The sequence below is a fragment of the Amphibalanus amphitrite genome, unplaced genomic scaffold (assembly GCF_019059575.1).
Source record: "Amphibalanus amphitrite isolate SeventyFive unplaced genomic scaffold, NRLGWU_Aamphi_draft 001116F_arrow, whole genome shotgun sequence".
Classification (NCBI taxonomy): Eukaryota; Metazoa; Arthropoda; class Thecostraca; order Balanomorpha; family Balanidae; genus Amphibalanus; species Amphibalanus amphitrite.
In genome coordinates, this window is record NW_024882610.1 from 86,690 (window position 1) to 104,836 (window position 18,147).

Consider the following 18,147-nt stretch of genomic DNA (forward strand, 5'->3'; position numbering starts at 1 on the left):
GGATGTTCCTTGCGAACGGAATCGTGGACACCTACGATAAGACGAAAGGAAGAGGTTACATCAAGCTGCAGCAAGTTTCGTATCTTGACGAGGTGAGAATTAGTGAGAGTTGCTGTTTGAAATTGAGGAACGTGTAAGGTCGATGAACCGTGGACATGGTAATTGGTAGGTACTCGACGATACTTATAATTATAACCAAACAGGCTTGCCTTATATTTTTTGTCAATTTTGGATTAAAGTACTGGGAAAACAGCGATGCAGATGAATTAATGCCTAGTGATTCTGATGAACTTTATTATTATTACAACGATTTGTGTAGTAAATGTCAGTACGAGCTCCGCGTTAAATGTATATTTCAATGTGAGTGATTGAATGTTAAAAACAACTTAACAAGACGCAAACAAACTGAACAAACTTAACGCAAACTGAACTAGTGCCTTTCACTTTTCAGCATCATCGCTCTCATAGGCCTCATACCGTATATCAGGTCATCTAGGTCTGTTATAGCTTCGCTCACTAGTTCCCTACTTCAGGCTTTCATTCCGTCATCCTTGTCGCTCTTGCCGCACAATCGAATTCTATCCTTTGTCGACCTTTCCTCAAATTTCTATCAACTTCCCGTCTTTTCATCGTTTGGAGATTATGTTTGCAACTCTTCAAAGGTGACAAGGCACGCATTCGTGATTCACCTCTTGACAAAATGTTGGACAATGTCGATGGGTAGCGGGAAAATTATTGTAGAGTTCTTTTCAGCGGCGATGGCGTTTAGCGTCTGCAGGTAGCGTAGCTGAAGCGCACTGGGGCTATCGGACATCACCTCGGCAGCCTCCTTCAGGGCTCGGGACGCGGTCAGCTCGCCCTCTGCGGCGATCACCTTAGCGCGCGCCTCGCGGGCCGCCTCGGCCTCGGCGGCCATGGCGCGCTGCAGCTGCACGGGCAGACGCACGTCCTTGATCTCGACCCGGTCCACCTTGACGCCCCATGGGTCGGTGGCCGTGTCCAGGCTCTCCTGCATGTGAGCGGCGATCGCCTCCCGGTCGCTGAGGATGTTGGCCAGCGCGCGCGTGCCCAGCGTGTTCCGCAGCGTGGAGGCCGCCAGGAAACGGGTCGACAGCGAGAAGTCGGTGACGTTGGCCACAGCCATCACTGGCTTGGAGACGCGGTAGAAGACGACGGCGTCCACGGAGACGGTGACCGAGTCCCGGGTGAGCAGCTCCTGCGGCGGCACGTCGAACGAGACGACGCGCAGGTCCACTAGTCGGTATCTTTCGACCCAGGGGATGAGGAAGAACCAGCCGGGCCCGAGGGCGCCGCCGGAGCGCAGCCGGCCCAGCCGGAACACCACGGCCCGCTCGTACTCCTGCACCACGTGGATGCAGAACCACACGGAGACGGGCAGCGTGGCCACGATCAGCACCCAGGCCACCAGAACGACCACCATCGTGAGCGGGTCGTCCGAGTCGCTGCCGACGACGCTTGGAGGAGGATCAGAGGCCGCCGGCCGCACTTGTCCAGAACTCTTGCCCATGTCGACAACTGTATCATCACGATCACCGGCGAGGTCTTTTGCTGAAGACTGCTTCGTACTCACAGATGCCATCGGATGTCAATGACAAACGCCAATTGCTTTGCTATGCTTGACCTCCAGGCTCTCGAGCTCTTTAGAACTTAATTTATAAACGTCTCTCTTTGAACTGTTGGGTTGAAATTTTGCGATGAAGAATTTGTAATTATTTCGCTGTCCTCATTTGCATTTTTCTCCCCAAAAAGAGGTACAAATGATGTGATTAGGAACACATGTTTACGGATTTCTTCTACGTGGACGCAGAACGGAAAGTTTTAACCTACTGTTACCCGGATAAGCCGGGACCGAAATAAACAGGTCTCGGACTTGGCGCTGGGGGGCCTGGATCAAAGTTATCTAGAAAACGAGAAAACCGTTGAGGACATTTTATCGCTTTGGGATGACCTATTTTGATCCCTTTCTTCTGCTCGTGCTATCATTGCGCTGGAACCAGCATTTTCACAAACATTCGTCCAAATTTAATTAGCAAAAAAAAAAAAAAACGCCAAGTGATCATGAAACCTCTTTTACGGATTGCATGAAACATAAAGCACGAAATGGCGCGAAGGACGGCACCTTTTCACACAACACTGACACCTCTGCCCATTTGTGTTATAGACTTTCGGCTACATCATCGGCTTCTTAGTGTTCTTCGGCACACTGAAGTTCATCAAGCTGCTCCGCTTCAACAAGCGAATGGGATTCCTGACATCGACACTGAAACAATGCGCTGGCGATCTCTGGGGATTCATCATTATCTTCTTTGTGGTAAGCTAAAAGAAAAAATAGCCGCTGACGTTTGCAATTCATGTCCCTTCAGGCTTACGTGTTAGGTGGTACACACATTCTTCACGAAGACGTTAAAACTACTATCCTAAAAACCCACAAAGTAGGCCAAGTACGTATACTTAGTGCTGTATATACCTGCCTGCAACCGTTTCATTTCATTGTCAACTTTTCTTTGCAGCTGTTTGCATCGTTCAGCTTTACATTCTTCCTCCTGTTTGGCTTCGCCACAGAAGATTTTGCGAACGTCATCATAAGCATTGAGTCATCCTTCGCTATGATGCTAGGTGAGTGCGCGTGGCCGTGCACTTTAACTTCTCAGCACTACTTATCGTTAATCGGCGACGACATAGGTACTTATAGGGGAGAGTGGGGTAATTTGGCCGGTGGTGTAAATTGGCCGCCCCCACCTGTACGAAAGCTGATAAAAGTGAATGAAATATCTTAAGTCTCTATTCATTTGTCATCGGTAGAACTAACTTGAGAACAAATGTCAAAATTTTCCCCCTCTTAGTTTTATTCAAAATTAATAAAAGGTGAACTTCGTTAGAAAATGGTAACTTTTACTTCCCTTTAAAAATTTGTATAACATGTAGTATTTGGGCTTTAAACGAATTCCAACATTATATCGCCATTTTTGAGGGTGTTCAGCGGTTCCAAGAGCAATTTCATCTAGTTCTGTACAGCCATGACGACTTTATAGACAAAAATTTTCATAATGGCAATGTGGGGTTATTTGGCCGGTGCGCTCGGAGTCACTATGCTGGGACGGCCGAGTTGTCATAGTCAATTATACCATAAAGGACATAATTCATGACCAACTTTGACTACCTTGATGCCATATTTCCTATTGGACAGCTGTAAGGGCATGTGACGTCATCAAAAGTTACCTAACGCTTTTTTGCTAATAAATTCTTACAGAAAAAGATACAGCCGCGCAAATGGTCTCATTGTGTTCAGCTCGTCAAGGCGCATCGAATGATATACATGATGACCTTGAACTCACGTAACCTTGAGGTCAAGCGACCTGAGGTAGCGTGACCTGAAGCCAACCTTTGACCTTGACCCCTCGAGGTCAACACATACATGTTTCGATGCGGAATGACGAGAGAATTACGATGGTACTTTTAGTTTTGGCCTAGCTTGATTACTTCAAAAGCTATTCGTAAAAAGCTGTCATCGCATCTAAAGCCGCTATTTTGACTATTTTCGACCACTGTGACGGCTGAGTCAACCTCCAAAATGCTTCAAATGCGTCGTAGGACACACGTCATTGCTGAAAGTAAAGCTGACTCGCCTATAACAAAAATCATGGCCTCAAACTAACACCGGCCAAATTGCCCCACACCCCCGGCCAAATAACCCTGCTAGTGGGGCGATTTGGCCGCTTTGCAGACCTTTGTAATACATCACAATTTCAATATAAATAGTTAATCTATCATTTCAAGTTTACTGTCCAAGAAAGTAAAATGTATGCCACACCTGTCAGCGTTGAAAAATGCAGAAATGTGTTGTCGATTTTTAGTTACATCGTTTTCTAAAACAAGCGGCCAAATTACCCCACTCTCCCCTATCTCATCTATGCATGATATGACTTATGGGGACAGATCAATGCACGCTATACCATAACTGATATTGCGAAGATAGTTCTGACTGATTGGACAATATTTCAGGGAAGTTCAACTTCGCGGAGATACAGCAGGCGAATGCGGTGTTCGGACCCGTGATGTTCTTCACGTTCACCATTTCTATGACATGCATCTTCATCAACATCTTCCTCACCATCATTATCAAGAGCTTCCAGGCCGTGAGTTATTATGCAAAATGCATTATCTGCGTAGTTGCGTGTGTAGTGTCGGTAGCCATCTACTATGGAGTTTTCACTTGCATAATGCCTCAACCGATCAACCACAATTCTATTGGGATTATGTCGCGTGCGTTGAAAGATTGGTCTCCTAATTAGGTACTACAGAGGATGAGAGGAGCATGATCTTTGCTGATACCTATTTGCTAGAAAATCCACAATATGATATTAGCTGGAAAAGGTCGCAAAATCCCAATTAGTTAGGTACCGGCTTTGGAATGTAAGAAGGCTACTCCGCACAGTACCTATTCCTTTGCGAACTGCGAACGCAACGCGGTAAAATGCTTCAGTAGCAAACAGCGGCAACGATACTTGAATAACTAACTTGGATCTTCTAGCCGCCAACGTTATTCGCATCACAAGCTCGGCTACTGTTCCCTTCAAACACCACAGACCAGACGGCGACATGGTTATGGACTGTTCACAGGTGAAGAACGACCTGGTGAAGCAGGGCAACGAGTACGAGGTCATCGACTTCTTGGTCAACCGCATGAAGCTGATGACCGGCATCGGCAAGCCGAAAATCAACGCCATCGGACCGCTGTCGGCAACGGACGGCGATGGAGACGCGGTGAGTACGGCGATCATGAGGAGCTGAAGTGTCTGAGGTCGAGCCCAAGTCGGTCGGTCGTCCTGTCCTCCCCGGATTGTTCTGCCAGCGTTATTTGGATCCTAGTCGCCGGGCAATCCTGCCTAATTCATCTACCTTTTTGCAGGGCAAGGACCCATCGGCTCAGTTTCCTGAGAAGGTGGACCAGCTGCTCAATCACGTCAACGACTTCTACTTCGACGGCAAGATGAACTTCAACAACAAGGCCTGGCTGAAGAAGACGCTCTCGGTAAGCACTGCAGTCTCCACTGAGCGCAGAGCTGCTTTGGTCCAGTGTATTGGTCAATCTAATGAAAACTTGCGAGCAGTAGGTAATGGAAATACTTAGCGCTTACACCCATTATATTTCTCTTTTCTTTTGAATAATGTTTGTGGTGTGCTCTCTTCCAGGGATCTGGTGACGATCATAAGTCGCACCGCCCGCAGGAACCATCTGATGAGTAGGAGCAAGTGGCCAGAACAGAGATCCTCACGCCTACCGATATCATGCAGACTCAGGACATGCTCAGGATATGACGAACCGTGTGGTTATGTACGCGTGTGCATGCGGATATGCAAGCCCGTGTAAGTTTTTGTGCCTTTTATTTATTATTTTTTTTCTCGTACAACTATTTATTTTGTCATTAACCCGGCAGTTGTTGTGGTATTTCGCCACCCACCGTTTGCTGGGGGGGGGGAGGGGGCGTTAAACGCCCCCAGCAGATAACTCGAGAACCAATAGGCGCAGCGAAACGCAAGAGGCAGCAAACGAAAGAACGCGACGAGACGCTTCAGATGAGTACTTGTCAAACACCTGAAATCGGGCTTTCAGTAGCATGGACTTCAGGACTTCGCAATGGGCGCCTCTCGTCATAAACTCTGTCAAAACGGTGCACAATCCATCATATAAGGCCTACAAGAGTGTCAGCTCCATGTAGCGGTCAGTCAAGCATAGGTCAGGGTCAAGGTCAGGTCAACCGGGCAGGCACATATTCCCGAAAATCAAAACTGATATTCGCAGCCTGTGACACATATTTTATGGGTAATTTGGGGCGTAGAACACGATGGTGACATTCATTTTATCATATGTGTACGTGTTTGGCTAAAAAAGTTCAATTTAAGAAATGCATGTATAATGGTCGTGAAGTAGTCACGAGAAATTGCCAAGATTCAGTTCAAGATTTTGGAAAATGCGGAACGATAATCAATAATCGAAGATAGCCATTTGATTGCTCATGGTATTGGCAGTCTAATGGCGTTTACGGCATGTCTGTATGTCTATTCTGTGATTTTATATGATTTTTTGAACATATGCCGTTTTTGGTCGAAAACTCAGAAATCATGACGTCACTAAAACCTCGATATCTCAAAAATTTTCCGACCGATTTTTTTTTTTAAACTTTGTCACAATAAGCTTCAATCAATTCCCTACAGGTACCCAAAATTTGGCGCGCCTGCGGCGCGCCGTTTTTATGCTATGGCCCGGCGAAAAAAGTGGGGGCGTTTAACGCCCCCCCCCCCCCCCAGCAACTCGCGGGTTAAATGCCTATGAATATGTTGTCTATTTTGAATGTCACGAATAAAGCATTGCACTATGTTTCTTGTTTCTTTAGCTGAGTTTGAAGGCGATCACACTTCCGCCTCCCAAATAGCTGGTTGGTCGATGCTCAACAGGCTTATCAGTAATCATCAGCCATCGCCTATTGGCATATGGACGGAATGGGGGACGGCCAGGCAACGAGGCGACCTCTTCTGGAACTCGACAGCGACATGGAGTCGAAAGATCCGTGCACTCTGCAGTCCGTGTGTTGTATCGTGAGCCTGGCTACGCGTAGTTCAGTTAGCGACCGCCAGGTGGAAACCGGTCGCCGGTTGTGCGGCAGTCGGCCGCCGGCCCGCGCAGGGCGCGGATGTGTTTTGCTTGGCTGTGCGCCAAGTGGGCGCGCAATCGCAGACGCGGAATAAAGAACTCACATTATATCAAATTGGCGACGAGGATCAGATCAAGGTGAAGCCTTGGAGCTGTGATTGCGAGTGATGGCGAAACGGACCGGTGATCAGTGCGCGGTGGTCAGCGAGGGCGGACAGGCCACGGACGGTGAGGGCGCAAGCGTTGCTTAGTACGAATGCTTAGTGCTTAGTATTGCTTAGTATTTTTATTTTCGCGCTGCTGCTGGTAGTCTGTCTGTCGCGCGGCGGCCGTGGTCGTGGCAGGATTTCCATGTGATCGCCATTTGTGGCGGCCATGATGCCTCGGCAGTGTGGTGTGCGTGGCGCATGCGTCGGCGTGCTGCACGCTGATTGGTCGGCCGGGGGTGACGCGCAGCTGTGGCAGCGCGTGTGATTGGCCGATTGGTGCGGCGGGGAGGGCCTCAATGCGGTTTGAGGTGCCTGGTCCCCAAGCGGATAATTTCGGCGGGAAGCTGGCGCGCGGCCGGGCGGTTCGGGACGAGTGCGCATGCGCGCGCGGTGACGTGCGTGTGACGTCACTACCACGTGACTCCCCCGTCGAGTAAAGCGCGGGAAACCGCAGCCGGCAGCGCCAAGACGGGCGCAGGGCGGCGCGGTGAGCGGTGACGGTCGGCGTGAGCGGTGGCCGACCGGCGTGAGCGGTGGCCGACCGGCGTGTGCGGTGACCGGCCGGTGTGAGCGGTGATGCCCGGGGCGGGCCGACCGGTGGAGCGGCGGCGGGCCGACCGGTGAAGCGGCGGCGGGCCGACCGGTGGAGCGGCGGCGGGCCGACCGGTGAAGCGGCGGCGGGCCGACCGGTGAAGCGGCGGCGGGCCGACCGGTGGAGCGGCGGCGGGCCGACCGGTGGAGCGGCGGCGGGCCGACCGGTGGAGCGGCGGCGGGCCGACCGGTGGAGCGGCGGCGGGCCGACCGGTGGAGCGGCGGCGGGCCGACCGGTGGAGCGGCGGCGGGCCGACCGGTGGAGCGGCGGCGGGCCGACCGGTGGAGCGGCGGCGGGCCGGCCGGAGGAACGACGCGCTGGTGAGAGCACGGCAGCGTGATGGATCCAACGGGCATGCAGCTGGTGTCTGCGGGGCCGTACCGGGCAGGCACGGACTTCGAGAAATGGCTGCGAGCGTTGGAGCGCTACATGGTCGCCATGGACATCCAAGGGCCTACCAGACGGTGCGCCGTGCTGCTACACCTGGTGGGGCCTGACATAGCCGATGTCAGCGACTCCCTGCCGGAAGAGGAGGCAGAAGGACCGGAGGAAGACGAGTTCACCCGGCTAAAAAGGAAGTTGGTACGGTACCTGGTGCCAAGGAATAACGTCGTGGCTGAACGAGGGAAATTCCAAGGAATGACAATGGAGCCGGAGGAAAGCCTGGAGGAGTTCCTGGCCAGGCTACGGACCCAAATCCTGCGCTGCGGCTACGAGCCGGCGCAGGTGAACCGGGAGCTGCGAGACCGCTGCGTCCTGGGCAGCCGAGGCGAGCTGCAGCGGAAGCTGGTGAGGGAAGCGGCACTGAAGGGCGACGAACTCAACCTGGAGGATGTCCGGCGGACGGCACGCGCCCACCGGGACGTCATGGACCTGACGACTCGGTTGTCAGGGGCGCCGGTACCGGCTGCGACGGACGGGGAGGCAGTCCAGGTGGTGAGACGCCAGCGGCGGGCGGAGACGGCCAGGCCGGCCGAGCGCCCGGGACCGGGCTCGTGCTTCGGCTGCGGAGGCCGGGGACACTGGCGGCGGGACTGTCCGACGGCCAGGGCGGACTCGGCGCCGGAGAGGGCGCGCCCTCCGGTGGCAGGAGCGGTGCAGCAGCGCGGAGTGTCTCGCCCGCCCGGCCCGGCAGACGGCGGTCGGCGAGACAGCAGACGCGGCGGACCGCTCGAGAAGAGGAGGTGCTTCAAATGTGGCAGAACTGGACACCTGAAGCGGGACTGTCCAGGAATCGGACAGGTGGCGTCCGTGGAGGAGGATGTCGTGATGACGGTGGCGCAGCTGACGAGCCAGGACCGGCTGCCACTGGTAACTCTGTCTGTCAACGGCCGGGAGACTGAGATGCTGGTTGACACCGGGTCACCAGTGTCGATCGTGGCGGACGGCAGCATCCCGGGACTGAAGCTGAGACCGTCCAAGATGCAGCTACGCTCGTTCACGGGTCAGCCGGTGCCGGTCCGCGGCGAGGCGACCGTGCAGGCGGAGTATGGCGGCCAGCGGAAGCGGCTGAACGTGGTTGTCAGCGGTCAGCTCCGACACCACCCGCTGCTGGGGCGCGACTGGCTGCGTGAAATACGTCTGGACTGGCGGTCGCTGCTGCAGGTCAGCGAGGCCAGCAAAGTGAGCGGCGGGCGGACGCTGAGCTCAGTGACGGCGGCGCACGCAGCAGTGTTTGCAGGGGGCCTCGGCACGATGGAGCAGCGCGCGCACCTGACCCTAAAGCCGGACGCGGTGCCGCGGCGGCTACCACCGCGACCAGTACCGTACGCGCTGCTGCCGCAAGTGGAGGCCGAGCTGGACCGATGGGTCAGAGACGGGATAGCAAGAAAGGTCGACCCGTCCGAAACCAGTACAGGCTGGGGCACGCCACTGGTTCCGGTGCCGAAGCCGGGAGGCGGGGTGAGGCTCTGTGCGAGCTACAACCTCACAGTGAACCCGCAGCTGATCGTCAAGCACCACCCGCTGCCGAAGCCGGAAGATGTGTTCGCAGGGGTGAGTGGCAAGCTGTTCTGCAAGCTGGACCTAAAGCATGCGTACCAGCAGATGCCGCTCGATGAGGAGTCTCGAGCAATGACGACCGTCAGCACTCACAAGGGCGAATTCGTCATGAAGAGACTGCCGTTCGGGGTCGCCAGTTCCGGTGCCCTCTTCCAGGAGGCCATGGACCGGGTCCTGGAAGGACAGGAGGGATGCCGGTGTTACCTGGATGACCTATTGGTGTTCGGAGCGGACGAGCAACAGCTGCTGCAGCGGCTGGACGAGATCCTCGGAAGACTGGAGCGGCAGGGCCTGCGGCTGGCGGCGCAGAAATGCCAGCTGGCGGTGCCAGAAGTCGAGTTCCTGGGGTGGAAGGTGACGGCTGAGGGCATCGCACCGACTGACGGCGGTGTAGCAGCAGTGCTGCAGGCACCGGAGCCGACGGACGTCAGCCAACTGAGGTCGCTCCTGGGCTCCATCACCTACTTCGGGCGTCTGCTGCCCGATCTGTCGACAGTGCTGGCGCCGCTCTATCAGCTGACCAAGAAGGGCGTGCCGTGGGCATGGACAGAGCAGTGCGCCAAGGCGGTGGAGAAGGTGAAACGGATGCTGACTAGCCCGCCGGTGTTGATGCGGTATGACCCGGACCTGCCGCTGAGGCTCGTGACAGATGCCAGCAGTGTGGGTGTCGGCGCGGCGCTGGTTCACGTGACACCGGACGGGGCGGAGAGGCCGGTGATGTATGCGTCACGGACGCTGACGCCCACAGAAAGGAAGTACCCACAAGTCGAGCGCGAGGCAGCGGCGGTGTCATTCGGGATAACCCGCTTCCATCGGTTCCTGTACGGGCGGCCTTTCACGCTCGTGGTGGATAATAGGGCTCTATCCCGGATCCTGAGCCCGGACAGAGACCTGCCGAGCCTGGCGGCTGCCCGCCTCCAGAGGTACGCGCTGCAGCTGGCGGCGTACAGCTACGCAGTGGAGCTGCGCCGGTCCGAGCACATGCACATGGCCGACAGTCTGTCGCGCCTGGCCATGCCGTGCTCGGGTGTCGAGCGAGAGAAGATCGACAGAGAAGGAGCCGACGTCAGCTTCCTGTGCTACATGGACGGCGCGGCGCCGGTGCTGACGGCAGAGGCGCTTGCGTCAGCAACGCGGCGCGATCCAGTGCTGGCCAGGGTGCTAACGTTCGTCCGGTGCGGTTGGCCGGCTGAGGTCGAGCCGGAGCTGGTGCCTTTCAAGCGGCGCCAGGACGAGCTGTCGACGGATGGCGAGTGTCTCGTGTGGGGCGGCCGTGCTGTCATCCCACAGCAGCTCCGGGCGCGGGTGCTGCGTGAGCTGCATGAGGGGCACCTTGGCAGCTCAAAAATGAAAAACTTGGCTCGGCGATATGTGTGGTGGCCGGGGCTGGATGCAGAGCTCGAGGGCGCGGCACGCGATTGCGCAGAGTGCATGGACAAGCGAGGAGCGCCGCCCCACAGTGATCGGCACCCGTGGGAGCCGGCCGGAGGCCCGTGGGAGCGTATCCACATAGACTATGCGGGCCCCTTCCAGGGCTTGAACTTTCTGGTGGTGTGCGACAGCTATACCAAGTGGCTGGAGGTGATCCCGATGCGAGAGACGGGCACAGAGAGCACTGTGAGAGAGCTGCGGGCGATGTTTGCGCGTTTCGGCATCCCCCGCCAACTCGTGTCGGATAATGGTGCTCAGTTCACCTCTGCTCCGTTCGCTGCATTCCTGAGCAACAATGGAGTGCGGCACGTCAGGGTGGCACCATATCACCCAAGCAGCAACGGAGCGGCGGAGCGGGCGGTGCAAACGGCCAAGAACGGACTGAAGGCGGCCCTGCGGGATGGTGGTTCTCTGTCACAGCGGCTGCAGAAGTTTCTGCTGGCCTACCGGGCGGCACCGCACTCGGGCACGGGACGATCGCCAGCCGAAATGATGTTCGGCCGGAACGTGCGGACGCGGCTGGATACGCTGCGGCCCGATCCGATGGACAGGTTTCGGGATCAGCAGCAACGGCAACGGGAGGCGGCAGGCGGCCGGCACAGGGAGCTGAACATCGGAGACACGGTGTGGGCTAGATGTTACAGCGGCCCGCAGAAGTGGAGACTGGGGACGGTGGCCGCACGGACCGGACCGGTGTCGTATGAGATAGCTGTTGCCGATGCTCTCTGGTCGCGGCACGTCGATCAACTCATCAGCGCGGAGCCAGTGCGGACCGGCCAGCGGGCGGCCGCCGCCGGGACGGTCGTGCCAGCGGCGCTCGGCGAGCCCGGTGCTGGCGCCAGCGGCGGCGCGAGGACGGCCGTGCCGGCGCCGCCCGGCGCTGCCGGCAGGATCTCCAGTGAAGGCATCAGGTCGGCTGTACCGGGGGCGATCGGCGGGGCCGGTGCCGGCGCCAGCGGAGGCGACGGTGGAGACAGCCGAGTGGTGACACCCCCAGCGAGCGGATTCACAGAGTGTAGCGGCGACGCAGCGGATCTGTATCGGGCTGGTCGCCCTCGGGCGAGCGGTGGAGAGACGGTGAGCGAGGCCGAAGGAACAGGTTGCGCGCGCGGTGGCGCTACTGACGGACCGCCGGCAGCGGTGAGCGGTGCTGGTGGGACCGGCGGCGCGCGCGGTAGCAAGCCTAACGCTTCGCCGGGAGTGGTGAGCGGCGCCGGTGGGACAGGACATGGCGCGCGCGGCGGCGATTGTAAAGGACCGCCGGCAGAGGTGCGGCGGCGGTTATCCGTGCGTCACTCTCAGCCACCGAGGAGGTGGATAACTGAGATGTGATCGGGTGGGAAAATACGTGATTTTACGGAGATGTGATCGGGCGGAAGGATCGAGCGGAAGAATATGTGATTCCGTGTGTCAATAGGTGCCACCGATAAGGTGGATAACAGATGTGATTGGCCAGGGAAAGTGTGGGTCAATTTGTACCGCCGAGAAGGGTGATGACTGATTAGTTATTATCGTTTGGAAGTACAGACTGATAAGCAGTGTAAGGGCAGACGTGCGCGACTCTAAAGTCAGTGAATTTGTAGTTATGTTCGTATCGCACGGATGTGAGCGATGTCAGTGATCGCACTAAAATAGGCGGCAGTGTTGACGCTGTAAGTGACCGGACTGGATTTGACTAGTTTGTGGTGGCTCGTAGGTTGAGTAAGTTATGTTTGATAGTTCGATGTTCGAACTCAAATCCAGGGGGGCAGGGTGTTGTATCGTGAGCCTGGCTACGCGTAGTTCAGTTAGCGACCGCCAGGTGGAAACCGGTCGCCGGTTGTGCGGCAGTCGGCCGCCGGCCCGCGCAGGGCGCGGATGTGTTTTGCTTGGCTGTGCGCCAAGTGGGCGCGCAATCGCAGACGCGGAATAAAGAACTCACATTATATCACCGTGATGGCCGAGAGTAACACGAACAGTTAACTGTTGTGCTGCGTTTATTTCCTGTGCGTGGGAGACAGACGACCGGTGAATCTATGCTACGTGACCGACACGTCCTATCCCTCGGTTCTGAGTCCAATCTCAGCGTGGCAATGGACCTCGGGCAATGGACCAGACTACCTCCATGCCTTTTAAGGACAATCAAAAACATTAAAAATACAAACATCAGGCGGTATACAGTTAGTCCTGTATTTGTTATTAACTGTGGGACATGAGGTAAAACATGCACACGTAATAACATACGCGGAACCAAAAGAATACCCTATGCGTTAAAACGACTTGGGTCCTGGCACAAAAAGACAACGCCATTTAACAGGAACGACAATATTGCAATCAATGACCGCAACAGCGAGGAAAGACATGATGCTGCACGATACCCAGTACCCACTACAATGTGAGTGAAAAACTCGAACACCGACCCAGACATCGCTGACACCGTGGTCGGAACACTGGCCACCGCATCGCAACCAACATGGTCCTGCAGTTGGCCCCGGTTGGTGTCTGCTGTACGGTGACATTGGCGCCCATGGAAACACGAACGGCCCTGCCCATCAACATTGTGTCAAATCAACAAAAAGACTGTATGCACTAGGCGAGCCTGAGACTACAGCAAAGCTAGTCTTAGACAGCAGCGCTGTTTATCACATTGGTCGACTCCGCGTTTCCACGCATCGCCATATAACCATCAACTTGGCGTGTTCCCTTTCCCTAGTCCCCTGTTCATCTGAGTGGCGAAACGTAGTCTTCCAGGTCTGTGCCGGAGCCCAGCTGGATTTTGACGGAGCGCCCGCCGCCGGGCTCGGCCGCCCGGTCAGAGACGGTGACGAACACGGCACAGCCGGGAGTCAGCTTCTGCTGTTCGTGGGCCTCGGCCAGCTGGTTCACCACCTGAAGGCCGACACGGGGCAGTTTCAACGGGTTGGCCAGAACATGCCAGGATGGCGGGTATGCGAGATTCCGGCACGGCGCATATTGGTGGCCACATCCTACTAAACAATACCTTCAACAGTTTTTTTTCACAAATTCGAAGTTGTATTGGAAACTATCACTGCGGGTATTCCACTAAGTTGCAATCACATCAGCGACAACTGAACAAATGAGCTGCAGGAGGAACGTACTGTTTGGGTCGCTAAACAGCCATTTAACAAAACTATGAAGCAATGAATTCAGCAAACCAATCAAAGAATAAGGGACCACAAGAAAACGTATGTCCAGCACATCCCTTTTCGAGAATGATAAATGCTACAAGGGGGACTCAATGACTATAAAAGGACTCTATAAAAGGCAAGTTAATTATTATACACTTGTGTGAGCGTATTCAAAGATAAGTCCGAAAGGAGGCATCGAACAGTTTGACGTCTACACTGGCTTGCGTGTTCATGCCTATAACAAACATGCACTTATACATAGGAGTAATACATACATGGCAGCTCACCTGTCGCTCCACCTCGTGCTTGATCGACCTGGCGCCGTAGTAGACGTTGTAGCCATCCACCAGCACGTCCAGCACGCGCCGGTCCCACTTCAGCTCGATGTCGTGCTTCTTCTTGGCTCGGTCCGCCCAGAATTGCAGCTCGCGAGTGACTAGCTGACGCAGCTCAGGTCGCGAGAACGGAAGAAAATAGACCACCTCGTTGATGCGACCTAGGAACTCATCACGTAAAAAGTGACGCTTCAAGATCGGCTGCACCACAGAATCCTTGAAGCACCGCGAGATGTTGACACGTTCCGTGAACTCCACGTCGTCGATTTTGCCCTCGTAGCGTTCCCGTGCGAGCCGCTCGGCCTCGCGGCGCAGTTCCATGGCGTGGTCTGCGATCTCGTTACTGGCCAAGTTGGACGTCATGACAAAGATGGCGTCCTTGCATTCGATGGTGCGGCCCTTGCCGTCAGTGAGGCGGCCCTCGTCAAACAGCTGTAGCAGGACCGTCAAAACGTCGGCATGCGCCTTGTCAACTTCGTCAAATAGAACCACGGCGTTAGGGCAGCCGCGCAGTCGCTTGGTCAGCTGCCCGCCGTCATCATGTCCAATGTAGCCGGGAGGCGAGCCGATCAGCTTGGCTACCTCGTGCTTCTCCTGGTACTCGGACATGTCCAGCCTGATAAAACCCTTGTTGTTGTTTTTGTGGAGATATGCGGCTATCTGTTTAGCTAGCTCTGTTTTGCCGATACCGGACGAGCCGAGGAAGAGGAACACGAGCGGGTGTTCTTCGTCATACCACCCATTTTCTTTGCGGCGAATAGCGGACGCTACAGTGGCGATGGCACCGTCCTGGCCCACAATCTTCTCCTTGATGCGTTTCTCTAGCGGAAAGCGGCGCCGCTCTTCGGCTTCGCGGGCTTTCTGTTCGGCTTCTAGCTTCTGCTCTGCAATGGTCAACAATTGCCGCATTTCTTCATCTCTGGCGTAGTCGATCGGTGAATGCCCGCTGTCGTTGCGCGCGACCGGTGAGGCGCCAGCGCGCAGGAGGGCCGCCGCCACATCGTGCCGATCCATCAGCACGGCGTAGTGCAGCGGCGTGCATCCGCGGAACGACACGCGGTTGTTGAGCCGGTCGCTGAATTCGTCTTCGCGGCGTACTAATACGTTCAACGAGTTGATTCTCTTCTCGCGGGCGGTCGAGAAGACACTGCAGAATTCGTCGCCACTATCGACATGTGCGCCGACGTCGAGGAGCGCCTGGACCGCCTCCAGGTGACCGCGGACGGCAGCCACGTGCAGGGCCGTCCAGCCCAATGGGTGGCGCTGGTTCACGTCCTCGCCCGCCGCCACTAGCTGTCGGATCTCCTGCGCGTCACCAAAACGAGCTGCCATAAATAGTCTGGACTCGTCGTCCATAACTGCCCACACGCTGGCCAGAAGGCCGGTGGCCAGCACCGGTAGACGAGGCCAGCGGCCGGAGCGCTCTTTGCTGCTGGCGCCGGCGCAGCTGCCGATTGATTGTGGCGTATGTCGTCGGGCAGCCATCGGGGGGAGTTTTTGTGAGATACAGTCAGTACTTGTAGAGACGGTCGCAGGTAGTGGCGACCGTTGCATTAAATGTTGCAGAGGTTGAAGCTCAGAGATGGCTTCCAACGACCGCTGGTAGTGGCAGAACATCTTCCTAGAAACACTTCTCGAAGCTGCAAATAAGGAAAGTGGTAACAATTTATACAATCGCTAGCAACTTGCGATCCTTTGTTTCGTTTATGTGCTTGAATGTAACAAGTACAGCCAGCACAACCGCACAGTGAAACCGCGAGCCTCGAACATAAAATCACACATAACACATCAACGGGTCATAATGTATGGGTCGAACATGTGAACAGCAACAAACACTGTCAACGTGGAAAGTTCATTAGCACACAATTGAAAAAGCACACCTTAGTCTGTACAGCCTTGGTCTGTACTCTGTAGGTACGCTCAAAAGTATCAACGAGCTACAAACACGTAAAAAAAAAAGAACAAGAGCATTGCGTACCTACTTATTTCATCCTATCTCACATGTAGCTAAAGCCTTATTCCTATCTTTGAAGAGAGTCCCTATCTAAGATATGTAAACTCTGATATTTGGCAGCATAGACCTCAATACACTGTAAAGTAAACAGGAATCTATGTTAGAAACAGTTATGCTTAAAAAATAGACCTATAAATCAAGTTTTCATGGACTGTTTACTTTAGTGTTTCCCATCAAAGTAGATAGCAGGCACAGTTTGCCTATAAATTTTGAAATGGTAGCAAAAGTTGAACTACAATGATAGGTAGGTATATCGCAAAATCTAGTCTTAAATAACTTCAGTATTTCACACCAGATGCCAGTGCCCCCTTGTCCTGCTGGGCAATGCATGTGGCATTGCCACCATTCTGGTTAGCACCTGGTCCACTGGATATGAGCCTAACACAAACCAACCAACTGACCTCCCTGTCTAGCAGATGGTTCACAATCAGCTGATCCACAGCTCATATTGGCTGGTTGACTCTCCTTCCTGGGCCCTGTTTCACCGGTGATAGCAGCATGCTGGTATTACACGTGTCAATTTGGGTTTCCATGGAAACATCAATAAACCATTACATCTTCAATCTGTGTGATGTCATCAAATATTGCTGCTAACATCCTCACAGCCGTGCGATCAAACAAATGTATCAAACACATTCAACGAGACAGCAATCCTGTTCCATACATAGCTATGAAAAAGCTCACAGATTACACGAAACATCATTAGTGTGACATCATCACATTACGTCAGCTCGTGCAAGTTGATAGCGGCGTGCTGCTATAACCGGTGAAACAGGGCCCCAGCTAACTTTTTGAATCCATTCTAGTGTTGGTGTATAGGACTTACCGAAATTGAACATCATGATTACACAATAAATCTAGCTTGGCAGAGAAGGTAAACTTCTTTCAGCTTTCTTAGTTTCTTTGTGTAGTATTTCTGAAAAGTAGGACACGGTTCAATTTTCAGCTGGCCAGGATAAAAGCTATTGAGACTTAATGCAGGACCAGGCGGCAGGCAGTGAATAAATGTGTGCCTAATACAGAAAATGCGTTACAGTGCGACTCATAAATTATGTATCCATTGTTTTATGTGAAAAGCTTACGAAAAAGTAAAGAATATACAGAAATTACATTGATACAATGCCGTATATCATTGATATTCTCTTACCCCATATATTTATCTCATGTATTTATTCTTGTATTTATTTATCCTCTCTCCTCCGTCCTCGCTCACCACTTTTGTCTCGGTCTCACAATAACTGCCGCAAATTCACTACAGCAAAACAATTAAAACACGACCACAAAAATAAAGTACGTGTTGGACAATATTAAAATAGTGCCTTTCAAAGCTAGTGTAACGCCAAAAATAAAAACAACAAGCCATTGTTCTACAACAAAAGTTCTGTAAAAATACGTGATTTTATCTGCTTCAATGCAATGGACAGCTTGGGTCACGGCATAAACGTGATAGACTACCAACACATGCCTGCAATCGGGAGTGATAGGGAGTCTGGAAGAGGACCCCTTTCAAACAAATATTGTTACGATTACTAGAACTTTATTAAACTTAATTTAAACACGAAGGTAGCACTGTAACCGCTTACTAATGCTCAAAACTCTCGGCCACACAAGCCGGCCGCCCGCCGCCACACAGGTCCGTCGCGAGAAGGACAAACAGCGCCTCTGGCGGCCGGCCGACAAATTACGATCAGCTGATCGACAAAACTGGGTCACCGGATCGGCGCGCGACGGCCGATCGTCAACAGCGGCAGCTGATCCACAACA

General features: G+C 54.1%; 4 protein-coding genes across 8 annotated transcripts in view; 2 read left to right on the plus strand and 2 right to left on the minus strand.

Annotated features, from left to right (window-relative positions):
* Positions 1 to 6,400, plus strand: part of LOC122370269 — a 48,924-nt gene extending 42,524 nt beyond the window's left edge. The window contains exons 58-64 of the mRNA XM_043345726.1: positions 2 to 92; positions 2,183 to 2,332; positions 2,532 to 2,637; positions 4,024 to 4,157; positions 4,642 to 4,785; positions 4,931 to 5,053; positions 5,215 to 6,400. Of these exons, the coding sequence (XP_043201661.1) occupies positions 2 to 92; positions 2,183 to 2,332; positions 2,532 to 2,637; positions 4,024 to 4,157; positions 4,642 to 4,785; positions 4,931 to 5,053; positions 5,215 to 5,268 (802 nt within the window). The 3' untranslated portion in view covers positions 5,269 to 6,400. The remainder of the gene's footprint in view (position 1; positions 93 to 2,182; positions 2,333 to 2,531; positions 2,638 to 4,023; positions 4,158 to 4,641; positions 4,786 to 4,930; positions 5,054 to 5,214) is intronic.
* LOC122370268 (band 7 protein AGAP004871-like) lies at positions 337 to 1,985 on the minus strand. The gene has a single exon (XM_043345724.1). The coding sequence runs from the start codon at positions 1,598 to 1,600 to the stop codon at positions 686 to 688; it is 915 nt and encodes a 304-aa protein (XP_043201659.1). The 5' UTR covers positions 1,601 to 1,985; the 3' UTR covers positions 337 to 685.
* A 1,413-nt stretch (positions 6,401 to 7,813) lies between the features above and the next one.
* Positions 7,814 to 11,925, plus strand: LOC122370270 (uncharacterized protein K02A2.6-like). Its single transcript, XM_043345727.1, has 2 exons — positions 7,814 to 11,532; positions 11,919 to 11,925. The coding sequence occupies exons 1-2, from the start codon at positions 7,814 to 7,816 to the stop codon at positions 11,923 to 11,925; spliced, it is 3,726 nt and encodes a 1,241-aa protein (XP_043201662.1).
* A 1,136-nt stretch (positions 11,926 to 13,061) lies between these two features.
* On the minus strand, positions 13,062 to 17,982 carry LOC122370273 (caseinolytic peptidase B protein homolog). Of its 5 annotated transcripts, none has more exons than XM_043345735.1 (4): positions 17,967 to 17,982; positions 17,210 to 17,299; positions 14,310 to 16,009; positions 13,062 to 13,774 (listed from the first exon to the last, which is right to left on the minus strand). In XM_043345735.1, exons 2-4 carry the CDS (start codon positions 17,223 to 17,225, stop codon positions 13,607 to 13,609), a joined length of 1,884 nt encoding a protein of 627 aa, XP_043201670.1. In that variant the 5' UTR covers positions 17,226 to 17,299; positions 17,967 to 17,982; the 3' UTR covers positions 13,062 to 13,606. The 5 variants fall into 5 exon arrangements, with proteins under 5 accessions (XP_043201670.1, XP_043201672.1, XP_043201669.1 ...); XM_043345737.1 differs by lacking the exon at positions 17,967 to 17,982 and adding an exon at positions 17,531 to 17,609 and having other exon boundaries at positions 14,322 to 16,009; XM_043345734.1 differs by lacking the exon at positions 17,967 to 17,982 and adding an exon at positions 17,531 to 17,592.
* Positions 17,983 to 18,147: the final 165 nt, after the last annotated feature.

Coding starts and splice junctions, on each gene's coding strand:
- LOC122370270 (XM_043345727.1), top strand. CDS start 7,814: ATGGATCCAACGGGCATGCAGCTGGTGTCTGCGGGGCCGTACCGGGCA.
- LOC122370273 (XM_043345735.1), bottom strand. Junction 13,775..14,309: donor AGCGACAGGTGAGCTGCCAT/GTATGTATTACT, acceptor GTCGGCCTTCAG/GTGGTGAACCAGCTGGCCGA.
- LOC122370268 (XM_043345724.1), bottom strand. CDS start 1,600: ATGGCATCTGTGAGTACGAAGCAGTCTTCAGCAAAAGACCTCGCCGGT.